The sequence below is a fragment of the Scatophagus argus genome, chromosome 11, assembly GCF_020382885.2.
Source record: "Scatophagus argus isolate fScaArg1 chromosome 11, fScaArg1.pri, whole genome shotgun sequence".
Lineage (NCBI taxonomy): Eukaryota > Metazoa > Chordata > Actinopteri > Scatophagidae > Scatophagus > Scatophagus argus.
Genome location: NC_058503.1, coordinates 2,743,042 through 2,758,331, shown reverse-complemented (window position 1 = coordinate 2,758,331; position 15,290 = coordinate 2,743,042). Strand labels below are relative to the sequence as shown.

At 42.1% G+C, this 15,290-nt stretch overlaps 1 protein-coding gene across 1 annotated transcript; it reads left to right on the top strand.

Annotated features, from left to right (window-relative positions):
* Positions 1-6,905: 6,905 nt before the first annotated feature.
* LOC124067219 (trace amine-associated receptor 13c-like) lies at positions 6,906-8,466 on the top strand. The gene is made up of 2 exons (XM_046404378.1): positions 6,906-7,393; positions 7,553-8,466. Exons 1-2 carry the CDS (start codon positions 7,221-7,223, stop codon positions 8,367-8,369), a joined length of 990 nt encoding a protein of 329 aa, XP_046260334.1. The 5' UTR covers positions 6,906-7,220; the 3' UTR covers positions 8,370-8,466.
* The last annotated feature ends 6,824 nt before the right edge of the window (positions 8,467-15,290 follow it).

The window sequence follows — 15,290 nt, the reverse complement described above, 5'->3', positions numbered from 1 at the left end:
TCAAATATATTATTTTATTTTTTTAGAAATGAGTTGTTTTTAGGAGGGGATATCATGATGATGATATTAATTATTATTATTATAGTTGTTGTTGTCATTATCTAAAGTTGAGAGAGGAAGTTCTAGGTTGGTAGTCAAGTTGTTATATTTTGTCAAATGGACAATATAAGTTGCAGATATTTATTATGAATTGTTTACATTGTGTTTCTTGACCAAGTGATAAAATTAAACAAACTGTGATTAAGGAAGACTTGTTTATTACAAAGGCATTTGTTGTATAATGCCTTTGTCCCTTCAAGTGTCCACATGACCATTTATCAATGAGAAAATCGGGGTTGCTTCATATAGAATTCAATTTAGATGATACAAAACTTTGTGAGTTTGTGAAATTTCCACCAACTAGTCAGAGCTGCTGTCGTATAGACTGTCTGAGAAATGACTTGTCTTTTTGGTCGATAAAACAACTGTCAACTGTTTCAAGTCATGACTAATTACCAGAAAGTTTGTATAGATTTGGCTTTTTGTAAAATGAAGCTTTGCGAAAGTTCAATCACGAAGACTACCTCTTTGTGCATGCCCTTTCACAGTCACAAGCGTTTTCCCATGGTCCTTTAGTTCCACTATGTCATTCTTCCCTATTCCAAACACAGCTTGTCACGTTTCTCCGAAATCAGCCAATTGCTAGCAAGGCGTCAAATCTTTCAAGTATTCTGTCACTCCACTGTCGGTTAGCAGTCTGTTCAGCCTTGTGAATATTTGCAACCCACCTCCACCCCTTCACCACTGCTACTGTGATGTCTGGCCATCTTCAATCAAATCCTCCACTTTAAAGTTACTCTTCCACGCAGCCAGCATCACTCCTCATTACCACCACCAGTATTTAGGCTCCAGGGGGGAAGCACCTTGTTCTGAGAGTTTCCTGTGGTGATCAACTTCCTGCTGAGGTCTAAGCGCCAAGGTCTGCTTTACCCTTCACAATAAATTCATTTGACTCGAATTATCTCTTTCACTTTTCTCTCTTCTTAGTCTCTCCTGATTGAAGTGTGTATGTATTCCAAGTATGCATAATTCACACATTGCTAAGTATGAATTAGAAGTACTGAACACAACAATGAGTTTTTCTTGTTATATTTAATTTCGTTGAACTCCAGTCAGTCACCACCTATCATTTCTACCTGATTAACAAAAAAGACTTATGTTTTTAGCTTACCTGTGGGTCTGTTGTCTGCCTTTGGGTTTGGCCTTAGTTCTTGACTCTATCATAGAAATGTTCTGCAACATTTCCTGTGTGAGGTCATGTGTAAATAGGAGCAGAGACTGATGTTCTGGTAAATCTGTACTGTCAATTTCCACCTCAAGGCTGAATAACAATTCAGGAAAAATGCCAGTATAGTTGTGTTGTGAAGGAAAGCAATTACAATGCAAGGACAAGCACATAAAGGGTTCCCTTTATCCAATGAAAAATGCTTTCAGAGTGAACCAATTACAAGACTGTGCAGATGATGATAATGAAATGGGACAGATTCAAAACTACTCTCTCAAAAGTACTCTGTCTCTGCCCAGTCATCCCAGCATTGCTATGGCAAGTATAAAAAGGCACAACCTGAACCTGAATTTGGATGCGTGTACAACAGCTCCTCAATGTACAGGCTTAACAGGGTTTAAGACTGGGGACCAGGCCTACCAGGGGCTTTATGAAACATGAGCTTAAAAATGTTTTAATATATATTTGTTATAAATTATAAGTCGCAGTAAAATTATGTTGTTTCCACAGAAAGAAATGTATGTGTATATGTACATTATGACAAAAACAGCTGTAGGCGTTTTTGCAGGGCCTCCAAAACATTCATAGCCCTGAGCCTAAAGTTATGTTAAGGTGCTTATGTGCATGTGTGAATCACTCACTGTGCCTCGAAGGTGATCCTAGAATGTTACTGGGATAACTGGTCAGTAATTTAACGGTATAACCTAACAATGTATAACCTACAAGAAGAGAGGGCCCTGCTAAATAGTGTGATTATAACTGGCTTTCTAGTGGAGATTGTGTTAAGTCAAGTCAAGTCAACTTTATTGTCAAATATACTATACATGCACGACATACAGCACAGGTGAAATTTCAGTCCTCTCAGACCCACGGTGCAAACAGGCAATATATAAAAATAAATGCTCTCAGGTAAAAGCAAAAAATATAAATAGGTAGTAGAAATATAAAAAAAGACATAAAATAAACAGTGCAGGGCACTAATAGTAATAGTGGATAAATAAAATGTAAAATAAACAGGCAAGGTCTATTGTAGTTGAGGTGAAGTAGAGCGGTATAGTGCAAAAGAGCAGGGTAAAGTGGAATGTGCACTCAGTCAGTCAGTGTGTGTGTGTGTGCATGTATGTGTGTGTGTGTGTGTGTGTGTGTGTGTGTGTGTATGTGTGCATGTATATGAGTGTGTGTGTATATTGCGTGTCGGTGTGTATGTGGGGTGGGGGGGTTTGTGAGGGTGATATGGTGTCAGGTGCTGAAGGGGAGGCAGAGGGGTGTGCAGGCAGAGTGTGTGGCAGGGGGCTGAGGGGGGGAGGAGGGGCAGAGTAGGGAGGGAGTTGAGCCGGCTGACCGCCTGGTGGATGAAACTGTCCTTAAGCCTGCTGGTTTTGGCCCGGAGACTCTGCAGTCTCCTCCCCGACAGCAGATGTCCAACAGCAACAGCTTTGTCGCATACACAGACGGAGTGGATAGCTCTGCCTCTGTTTTTCTTTCCCATCCTTACATGCATGTCTTTATTTTCTGAATTCTTAGGCCCAGCTGTCACGAACCTGGCTAGGTGAAAGGGGGGGCAGTCGTGGATCAGCGGTTAGGGTGTCGGACCCGTAACCGGTGGATCGCTGGTTCGATTCCCCGTACCGGTGTCCATGGCTGAGGTACCCTTGAGCAAGGTACCTAACCCCCACTGCCCCGGGTTTGCTGTGTGTGTGTGCACGTCACTTGGGTGGGTTAAATGCAGAGCACGAATTTCATTGGAGTGAGTTCCCTCCAATGACGAAATATGTCACTTTCATCAAGGAGGACTCAAATGCACGACTCGAGTCGGTAGAGCAGTAAACGAAGTTTATTCCAGGCAGAGGTCGGCACATAGAGAAGCAGTCAACAATGCGGATGATACCAAAGACTCCGGGTCTATGGAGGGGAAAAGAGAGGGTTGGTGACCGTGAACAATATGAAATGGAGAAAAACCAGTGTAGGCAGACGGGAGTGTGTTGTGGGCAAACTCAACCCAGACCAGGTGTCAGGATTCTGAGCTGCATTGATGCGAAGACCCATCTCCAATTCCTTGTTGAGGCGCTCTGACTGCCCATTGGTCTGAGGGTGGAAACCAGAAGAGAGGCTGACAGTGGCACCAAGAAGGCTGCAGAACTCCCTCCAGAACCGCGAGATGAACTGTGGGCCATGGTCAGAAACAATGTCTATGGGGAAACCATGGATGCGGAACACATTGGACATCATGGCAGTCTGTCCACCACCGTCAGAACCACTGTGTTACCGTTAGAAGGGGGCAGCCCCGTGACAAAGTCCATGGAGATGTGGGACCAGGGGCGTCGGGGAATGGGCAAGGGCCTGAGTTCTCCTGAGGGTTTCTGGTGAGAAACTTTATTGCTGGCACACGCAGAGCAGGCATTGACAAAATCTGTGACATCCTGAGTCATTTTGGGCCACCAAAACGTTGTTGTACCACAAACAAAGTCTTACGAATACCAGGGTGACAGACAGTCTTGTTAGTATGGGCCCAATGGATCACATCCTGATGAGCCACAGAGTCAAGACATGGAAACTTACCATTTCGACACTAGATGGCGCTGGTGAGGTCGGCCGCTGTCGTACCTGCTCCCGAGATTTGTTTGTATATAGTCGTTTTTAGCGTAATTTTTAACTTGTTAAGCCATCCCGTTGTAGGTCGTAACACATACGACAGACAGACCCTAATTAACCTTGGAGCACAGTACTCAAATTGTGCTCCTATCAACTTAATTCCGGACCTGACCTGGCCCGTCGACATCCTACGGGCAGGCTACAACAACAACAACAACAACAACAACAACGGACGCGCAAGCGGCAGGTCACGAAGGAGGTCCCAAGGGAAACGAGCCAGCGTTAGGAACAGACTGACCATTCACCTCTGCCCAGCATCCTACTCGCCAATGTCCAGTCACTAGAAAACAAGCTTGATGAACTCAGGGCCAGAATAAAGTTCCAGAGGGATATATGTGACTGTAATGTCATCTGCCTCACTGAGACATGGCTGACCCCCCTGACTCCGGACCACGCCGTTCAACCAGCGGAGTTCTGCTCAGTTCACCGCAAGGACAGGACGGGCAAGTCTGGTAAATCAAGGGGAGGTGGTGTGTGTCTGATGGTGAACAACAACTGGTGTGAACGTTGTGTCTCTCAAACACTCATGCACCCCTGACCTGGAGCTCCTGACCATCCAGTGCCGTCCTTTGTACCTGACCCGCGAGTTTACTTTGGTCATCATCAGCGCTGTTTACATCCCACCTCAGGCAAACACAGACAGTGCTCTCACCGAGCTACATGAGGCTATATCCACCTATCAAGCTAACCAGCCTGATGTAGCCCTTATCGTGGCCGGGGACTTTAACCGTGCTAACCTGAGGAAGGTGATACTGGAGTTTAAACAACACATCGACTGCCCCACCAGAGGAGAGAGGACTCTGGACCACTGTTACTCTCCTTTCAAGGATGGTTACAAGGCCAAGTCTCTGCCTCCGTTTGGCCTTTCGGACCACAGTGCAGTCCTTCTCATGCAGAAATATAAACCTCGGCCGAAGCAGGAATCTCCTGCAGTCAGAGAAGTAACACGGTGGACTGACCAATCAGAGGACGCTCTGCAGGGCGCACTGGATTCAGCGGACTGGGACATGGTTCAGTGCAGCTCGGGCGGTGACATCAACGAGTTCACGGAAGCAGTTGTGGGATTTATCGGGAAAATGGTGGAAGACATAACACAACAGCCACCATCAGAACTTTTCTCAACCAGAAGCCGTGGGTGGACAAAACTGTCCGTGACGCGCTGAGGACCCGCACCGCCGCCTACAACTTGTGATTCGCCACCGGTGACACAACGCTGTAGAGGGCAGCCACCTACGCTGTCCAGGACGGTGAAGGAGGCTAAATGCCGGGTCCCGGTTCTAGCGGTAGGGTCCTCAAAGCCTGCACTGAACACCTCGCACCGGTGTTTACAATGATATTCAACCTCTCCCTCTCTCATCTGTGGTGATGAAATGTTTTGAGAAGCTGGTCAAAACATTCATCACCTCCTCTCTGCCCCCCACCCTGGATCCCCTTCAGTTTGCATACCGCCCAGACAGATCCACAGATGACGGCATAACCTTCCTGCTGCACAAGACACTTTCCCACGTGGACACTAGGATGGGATCTATGTGAGAGTGCTGTTTGTGGACAGCTCAGCATTCAATACCATAGTCCCCTCCAGGCTGGTCACTAAGCTGTGTGATCTTGGACTGAACTCCTCCCTGTGCAGGTGGGTCCACAGCTTTCTAACTGGCAGACAACAGGTGGTGCGCGTGGTCCCCTATAACTCATCCCCCCTCACCCTCAACACTGGATCCCCCCAAGGCTGCGTGCTGAGTCCCCTGCTGTACTCCCTGTACACACATGACTGTGTGTCCACATCAGACAGCAACATCATTATAAAGTTTGCTGACGACACAGCCATCATGGGGTTAATCTCCCACAACAAGGAGGAGGCCTACAGGAAGGAGGTCACCCTCCTGGAGAGCTGGTGCCAAGAGAATAACCTCCTGCTGAACGTCAGCAAAACTAAGGAGCTGATTGTGGACTACAGGAAGAAGCAGCAGAAGGACATCCATCCACTCTGCATCGGCGGGTCTGAGGTGGAGAAGGTGGACAGTTTTAAATACCTTGGTGTGACCATCACACGGGACCTGTCCTGGTCACTGCTCATTCACATGACTGTTCAGAAGGCCAGGCAGCGTCTGTTCCAACTCAGACGCCTGAGAGACTTCAGGCTCCCCCTCAAGGTGCTCAGGAACTTCTACACCTGCACCACTGAGAGCATCTTGAGTGGGAGCATCACCACATGGATGGGCAGCTGCACAAAGCAGGACCTCTTGGCCCTTAGGAGGGTAGTCCACTCAGCTGAGAGGACAATCAGGACAATCAGAACAACTTTACCCGACCTGCAGGACATTTACATCAAACGATGCAGGTCGAGAGCTGACAGGTGCTGTTTTAGCTTAGCAGCTAATGGTGGATGGGAATGTGTCACATCAAACATCCAACCCCGAGAGAGGAGGCAAGACTGAAATCAAATTACAGTTTTTTTATTGTAAGAACTTTAGACATGTCTATACTTCACAAGCATAACTAGGTTTGTGGTAATTACACTAACCAGGTGCACTAAAAATAGGGAGACACTTGTTGGGCCCAAATTATCTTTGTATTTAAGATGAATTACAGTTTTCATTTTGTTCCTTGTGATGACTTGTGTTGTGGTGCCTTGCCCCTCACCCTCCTCTACTGTGAGCGGCTACGTGCAGGTATTTAGTGCGTCAATCAGTGACACCTGGGAGACGCTGGTCAGACCAGGAAGTGGAACAGTTTTTTGACTGCAAAAGCAGACTGTGGAGAGTGATTTTGGCTTTACCGTTTTCTGTTTGTTTTGTTTGTTTTCATAGAACGAAACCAAAAGGGTTTGTAATTTCTGTCAATAAATTTTTAAGTTAATCCATAGACCCACAGCTGCCTTTTGTTTTTTGTTGACCAGCTAAGAGACGGCTCTCATTCAGAGGCCGCAACAACACTTTTAATAAAACCACTTTTTATTATAATAATCAGAATTTATTAATATTAAATATTATATTTAGTATTATTAGCCACAAAAAGACAGCTGTGACTGTGTTGTGCTTTGTTGCTCCCCAGTATCAAACAGCATGTACACGGTAAGAAGAAAGCAGACATAGGAAGGAAAAATGAAATGGAGGGTATAGTCTGATAGAAATGGATAAAGTAGAAATTAAAGAACAGTGAAGTTCAATTGCTGTTACTAAAAATGTCACCAGATGGAAAGAGGGAGGAGGGATTTAGAAAAAGGAAAGAGATAAAGTGGTCATATGACAAAGAGCTTCTGGCAGAAGGCTGAAGGTGTTCAGCAGCTTCTGCTCCCTTCTTTCTAATGATGAAAACCCTTGATGGAGCTGAACTCTGTTTTCCACAACTAAACTCCTCCTGCAAGAAGAACATGCATTCTCACTCTGTGTCCATACTCACTTACACGATGTTGTTCTCTATCTCTATGCTCACTGTAACTCTCAACCTGCTGGTCATCATCTCAGTTTCACACTTCAGGTGGGCAATTATTTGACCAGTTCATGAAGCTGTTGTGCAGAATATAACTGTGGAATCTCAGACTGTGAAGGAAGAGTTTCATATTTCTGTAGGGCTTTTATCCGCAAGAACGCTAATACAACAATTAATCTAAAGCATGTTGCTCTCTTTTCGCTTCAGGCAGCTCCACACCCCAACCAACTTCCTCCTCCTCTCTCTCGCTGTCTCAGACTGCTTTGTGGGCTTCCTAATGGTGTTTCAGATTATCCTCATTGATGGTTGCTGGTTTCTTGGTGACCACATGTGTATTGTGTATAGTGTTTTGGCCTACATTGTTACCTCGACCTCAGTAGGCACCATGGTTCTCATATCAGTTGACCGCTATGTGGCTATTTGTGACCCTTTACATTACACCACCAAAGTCACCCAAAAAAGAGTTAAGTTCTGTATTTGTCTGTGTTGGATGTGTTCTGCTTTCTGTCACATTCTACTGCTGAAGGATAACCTGAAACAACCAGGAAGATATAACTCCTGCACTGGAGAGTGTGTGATTGTTGTTGATTATGTTTCAGGACTTACAGATCTGTTTGTGTCCTTCATTGGTCCAGTCACTGTCATTGTAGTTCTGTATATGAGAGTGTTTGTGGTGGCTGTGTCTCAGGCTCGTGCCATGCGCTCCCACCTTGTAGCTGTCGCTTTCCAGCATTCTGAGACAGTAACTGCTAGGAAATCTGAGATGAAAGCAGCCACTACTCTTGGTGTCGTTGTAGTTGTGTTTCTGATGTGTGTCTGTACATATTTTTGGGTTTCCCTCACAGACCAGGACACAACGCTCAATGCTTCAACTTCCGCCTTTATAATATGTCTGTGTTATTTTAACTCCTGTCTAAATCCTCTGATCTACGCCTTTTTCTACTCGTGGTTTAGAAAATCTATCAAACTCATCATTACACTTAAGATACTGCAGGCTGACTCCCGTGACATCAATATGCAGTAGAGAGGGAATGTGACATATAAACACATGCTGTTGGAATTTTTGTAGCCAACAGGCTAATAAACAACAAAATCATCAGATATCTAACATGTCAGTTTTTAATATAGAGAAATATTTCTTTATGTTGTGGAAAATTTCTTCATGTCAGTGAAGTACAAAATCTAAATATGAGGAAACTGATAAAGGCATAGTATTCATGTTTTATCTGAACATTTTGTGAATAGTGACTGAATGAGTCTACTGCAATGAGTCTCTGTTTGTTGTGCATTGTTCATTCACTGCTTTCATCCTTTCCATTCCCGCCTTGCTTGTTTTGTTTCATTACAGTAGTAAAGTATTATTAATTATTACTTTACATATAAGTGAAACACACAAGCACCATGAAGAGGTTTTTGTCACAGACCTGTTTTACATAAGCTGAGAATTAAACAGATCTATTCAAAACAAAATACAGACTGTTTCAGTCTTTTCAGTCTAAATAAAGAGGAGACAAAATATCATAGTGACAGATAAACTGTGTAAATAAAGATAAAATTGTTGTAAGAACGGGTCACGAAGGTCTTGCCCGCTTAGGCAGCAGTATTGTGGATGTTTTGTGTGAAGACAGACATACTTATACATATTATTCTATTTTTTTAAGAAATGAGTTGTTTTTAGGAGGGTATATTATGATGATGATGAATTGTTTACCCCAGACATTGTGTTTCTTGTCCAAGTGATAAAATTAAACAAACTGTGATTAAGAAAGACTTGTTTATGACAAAGGCATTTGCTGTGTAATGCCTTTGTCCCTCCAAGTGTCCACATGACCATTTATCAATGAGAAAATCAGGGTTGCTTTATATAGGATTCAGTTTAGATGATACAAAACTGCGGGTTTGTGGAATTTCCACCAACCAGTCAGGGCTGCTGTCGTATAGACTGTCTGAGAAATGACTTGTCTTTTTGGTCGATAAAACAACTGTCAACTGTTTCAAGCCATGACTAATTATCAGAAAGTTTGTATAGATTTGGCTTTTTGTAAAATGAAGCTTTGTGAAATGTCAATCAGGAAGACTACCTCTTTGTGCATGCCCTTTCACAGTCACAAGCGTTTTCCCATGGTCCTTTAGTTCCTCTATGTCATTCTTCCCTCTTCCAAACACGGCTTGTCATGTTTCATTCACTTTTCTCTCTTCTTAGTCTCTCCTGATTGAAGTGTGTATGTATTCCAAGTATGCATAATTCACACATTGCTAAGTATGAATTAGAAGTACTGAACACAACAATGAGTTTTCCTCGTTATATTTAATTTCTTTGAACTCCAGTCAGTCACCACCTATCATTTCTACCTGATTAACAAAAAAGACTTATGTTTTTAGCTTACCTGTGGGTCTGTTGTCTGCCTTTGGGTTTGGCCTTAGTTCTTGACTCTATCATAGAAATGTTCTGCAACATTTCCTGTGTGAGGTCACGTGTAAATAGGAGCAGAGACTGATGTTCTGGTAAATCTGTACTGTCGATTTCCACCTCAAGGCTGAATAACAATTCAGGAAAAATGCCAGTATAGTTGTGTTGTGAAGGAAAGCAATTACAATGCAAGGACAAGCACATAAAAGGTTCCCTTTATCCAACGAAAAATGCTTTCAGAGTGAACCAATTACAAGACTGTGCAGATGATGATAATGAAATGGGACAGATTCAAAACTACTCTCTCAAAAGTACTCTGTCTCTGCCCAGTCATCTCAGCATTGCTATGGCAGGTATAAAAAGACACAAGATGGAAATGTTCCTGAATTTGGATGCGTGTACAACAGCCCCTTAATGTACAGGCTTAACAGGGTTTAAGACTGGGGACCAGGCCTACCAGGGGCTTTATGAAACATGAGCTTAAAAAATGTTTCAATATATATTTGTTATAAATTGTAAGTAGCAGTAAAATTATGTTGTTTCCACAGAAAGAAATTTATGTATATATGTACATTATGACAAAAACAGCTGTAGGCGTTTTTGCAGGGCCTCCAAAACCTAACAATGTACAACCTACAAGAAGAGAGGGCCCTGCTAAATAGTGTGATTATAACTGGCTTTCTAGTGGAGATTATGTTAAGTCAAGTCAAGTCAACTTTATTGTCAAATATACTATACATGCACGACATACAGCACAGGTGAAATTTCAGTCCTCTCAGACCCACGGTGCAAACAGGTAATGTATAAAAATAAACACTCTTATGTAAAAGAAAAAAATATAAATAGGTAGTAGAAATATAAAAAAAGACATAAAATAAACAGTGCAGGGCACTAATAGTAATAGTGGATAAATAAAATGTAAAATAAACAGGCAAGGTCTATTGTAGTTGAGGTGAAGTAGTGCGGTATAGTGCAAAAGAGCAGGGTAAAGTGGAATGTGCACTCAGTCAGTCAGTGTGCGTGTGTGTGCATGTGTATGTGTGTGTGTGTGTGTGTGTGGGGTGGGGGGGTCTGTGAGGGTGATATGGTGTCAGGTGCTGAAGGGGAGGCAGAGGGGTGTGCAGGCAGAGTGTGTGGCAGGGGGCTGAGGGGGGGAGGAGGGGCAGAGTAGGGAGGGAGTTGAGCACCCTGACCACCTGGTGGATGAAACTGTCCTTAAGCCTGCTGGTTTTGGCCCGGAGACTCTGCAGTCTCCTCCCCGACAGCAGATGTCCAACAGCAACAGCTTTGTCACATACACAGACGGAGTGGATAGCTCTGCCTCTGTTTTTCTTTCCCATCCTTACATGAATGTCTGTATTTTCTGAATTCTTAGGCCCAGCATCTATATTTTGATATTTAAACACCACGTCAAAATTAGCCAAATTATATTTTTAATGTGAGAAATTAACCTTGATATGTGCCTGATTTTTGAGACACCTCTTATGAAAAATATGTTGCAAAACTTTTACTTGTAGCTGTGTTGTTGAAGGTGCAGAACATACAGGTGTGGGGTTTAACCAACTCTTAGACAAAGTCACACTGGTGTTCAGAAAAAATAATGCTCTGTATGTCATTGTTGCTAAAGCCATATTCTGAGCAGATGTGCCATTATGGTGACCATGGACGTGAGACTTTAAAACCGCATATTAAGAATACAAGAGCTTACAACCAATTCCAACATATTTGAAAACAGGACAAGGTTCATTGCAATGCACATTGTAATGTAAAGAGACTGAACAAATTCTCAACAAAATTATGAACAAATTGCCAGAAATAACTTAAAAGGTTGACTTGTCAGAGAACAGCACACTACATAACACAGCACACTCACCTTAGATAAAACAGGACCCAGAGAAGTCAATGGCATTTTTGGATGTTATTGATATATGATTGTTTCTTTGCATGGTTGAGTCTTAACTTGAATTTGTATATGCAGCAAAGAACTGTGTTTACTAACACTGGATTTCTGATTTCTTCTCACTCCCCAGCCAATGCAGTCATATCTTTCATACAGTCATGCCAGTATTTAATGCAGCGCTCCGGCATTCAGTGATCATTTTTGGCCTTGCCCTTTGAAATCAGAGATTTTTCTCCAGATTCTTTGACTTTTTTGATATATTAGAGATATTACAAATTTTATTTTCAAATCTCTAAATTCCTTGTGATTTTGCCATGAATAATGTTGTTCAAAAATGTTGGTCTTTTTCCTGTGCAGTGTTTGACAAAGTGGGGCGCTTGTTGGTGACTGAGCCTTTTGAGGAGGCCCTGGATTCTCCTCTTCTTGAACCAGTCTTGTGAGTGTTGCTGGCTCTGTTCGGACAGCTACTACTACTACGCCTATTGTATGTAATCTGAAACTAAAAAAATGTATTCCCCAGGAGTTTCAGAGTCTAAACTGAGTTTGTTAATCTTTTGGGCACTAAAAAGTAAGACCTATTGTTGTGCTGTGTTGTTTTGTATCGTATTTTATATGGCTAATTTATATGGTCACAAGGATTTGTGCATATATGGGACAAATGAAAGGGAGGAATATGAGACAGCACAACAACTGTGTGAAAGGTCAGTGAATATTGAGAATATGAAGTGCACTAGTTCATTTAACTTGTATTTTGATTTGGATACTTAATTTTGCTTGCAAACAACCTGGGGTACGAGAAAACTGAATTTGTTACCCGGTGAGGGACGCGGTCAAATAAGCTGCTGTTGATATTCCACACCAGGCTCATAAGATAAGCCAGATCTGCACAGAATCGATCACTGCTGACCGCCGCATAATTATAAGTTTAGAAGTCAACGCAACAATACAACATTTTATACATACTTTTTTGGTGAATATGAAAGATTTTAATTTTCAGTGTTTATTCTGTTAACTGTTGAAGAAATTCACTGAAGTCCACCTGAGAAGTTTGCTGTGGTGATGTGAGTTTAATTGAGCATACCAGTATACTGGTGAACTGACTAACAAAGAGAGGGTCCTAGTCAGTGAGCTGGCCAACAGCAGTGGTAGAGAAGCACCTTTTATACAGTTACAATCAGCAGTGATCATACAGTATGTAAAGGGGTATTGACAAAAGGGAAAGGAAGGTATGGTAATGATCAAAGGGATACCAGCACCGTTGGAAACAATGGCAGGAAGCAGAAGGCCGGAGGGAGGTAGTGACAAACCATATGTCAATACAGTTGTGATCATGGGTAAGGGCATTACAGACAGTGAAAGCAAGGGTGCACTCAGAAGGAAAGGGGGTAAGGCGAAAGGGGTCTTTTTTTTCTTCCTTATAGAGTACATGTTGGGTGGGTCCTGGTGACATTTAGTAGTCAATGGTGTAAAGGATGGAATGCATGTACATTTTCATCACTGGGTTTCCAACATTGGATCGGATCCAGTGGAGCAGTATTTGATACGTGCACAAACTTAAGGAAATTGCATCCACCCTGTCTTTCACATAGTACCTCCTTTTTCAGGGCGTGTACAGCAATACTAGATAGAATACACACATTCATATTATAATCTACATACAGTATATTATTCTTGAATTTCCCTCGGAGTCAATGAAATATCTATCTATCTGTCTCTATCTTTATCTATCTTATAGTTGTAGACAAAGGCCTATATTGGCATTGGACTTGTTAAATTTTGAAGGGTTTACAAACAAAACTTGTGGTAAGTGGGTTGTGAGGATTTGTACTCATAAGTCGTAACTCTGGACTCAAAGTGACATCACATCCATTATAAACTGAGTTGGATACGTTCTATTTGCCACAACACAAGACAGCTTGTTTGTCACATGTTTCGGCCATTGTTGTTATAGTAACATCAACCAGATACAAGCAGCAACAGTTGATAAACAACACACTACATGGTATTTCACGTCTAACAAGACGATGGCTATATAACTATAGACAGCAGGAAGACAGTACTGTGTATACGGCTTACTAAATTGTACATTAAAAAGACAAACACGCTAAAAACATGTAAAACCAAAGCTTTTATTTACAGTAGATGCTCTGGGCAGCCATCTTGGTTTGTGAACTCAGTGTCCTCTGTTGAAGAGTTGAAACTCCAACTTCAGATGGTGTTTAATTTGTCACAGCTTTGGAAGTCAGAATTTAACTTGGAAACGACTTACGAGTTCAAATCGAATGCAGCATGCAAACTGAGACATTTTGTCTCCTCCACTTTAGCAAGCATGAGATCATGGCTCCATTTGAATATACCTTGAAACTGCACTCAGTTTTTGCTCACCAACACGTGGCTAGCTGCATGCGTGTTATAGTTCACCTGCTGCGACACACGCAAAATGACGTGCACAGCACAGACACACAGAAGACAGCATGTGTATGCCCTTCAGTTGGGCTTAAAAACTATGTTGCAGCACTTTGGAGAAGAAAAAAATAAACTCTTTGCCAGTGAAGAGTCTTTTTTACAAAGGTTTGTTAAACTTTTACATTTGTTTCAGTGGGTGTGTGTTCTGCTTTGAGGTCTGAAACCGGTGTATAAATCATAACAGTTATATCTCCTTTTATGAATCCAGCACCCTCCTTTCCATTACAAATGTGCTCTTTTGCTTTTCTTTGAAAGCTCAAACTCACATTCAGTTTAGTTCAGCTCACTGTAGTCGAGTGAGCTATAGTAAGATGCAAGTGCAAGGTCATCCGTCGTTAAAAATAAAAACAGTTCAATAAATGTAGGAAACCATGTTAATTGCTTGTGATATCAATATTGACCAAAAAGGTGGTGATTTTGATTTTTGTACTTTGTAACCCAAGAGATACAGGTAAACCAAAATCTCCACCCTTCTATATACTCTTATCTCCATTTCTCTGTCTTTCAGTGACACATACACACACACACTCTCTCTCTCACACACACAAACACACACACACACACACACACACACAAACACACACATACACTTTCTACATGACTGCCTCAAGCCCATGAGACTGGATTTGTGTCAGGCTTAACAGAGCAAACATCCACATACAGTTCATGCTCCCCTGTGAATCTTTCTCATCAAGGATTCACACTTACTTGAGTTAATGCCAAATGATTCCAAAAACTAATCTCAAAGGGATCAGTCCAATCAGAGGTGTTAAGAAAAACATCCATGTTTCAAAACATATTATGTAATATCCACACATCGACACGTGATGCAAACTCTGTGAAGAGACAAATAATTGAAAATATCAACACATGATGCAACCCCAGGTAACAAGAACTACAGCAAACAGTACTTAGTAAATTAAATGTTTTTCATGAAGTTACAATTCATGTAAGTCTAAGTTATCCATAATGGACAGTGATGGTCAGATTTCATGGCATTAAGTCTTTAGAACTTATAAATTTAACTCCATGATCTGACTGATGGCTTAATCTTGCATAATATATACCAATGTATTTCTAATGTTGAAAAATATTTCAACAAACCAGGTTTGACCTGATACAGAAGTTGAACCAACCTTTTTTTTCTAGATAGGCAACCACATTGAAGA

Excerpts from the sequence above, each read along its gene's own strand:
- LOC124067219 (XM_046404378.1), top strand. The coding sequence starts at position 7,221 with ATGATGAAAACCCTTGATGGAGCTGAACTCTGTTTTCCACAACTAAAC. Across the intron at positions 7,394-7,552 it reads ATCTCAGTTTCACACTTCAG|GCAGCTCCACACCCCAACCA; the intron begins GTGGGCAATTAT and ends TTTTCGCTTCAG.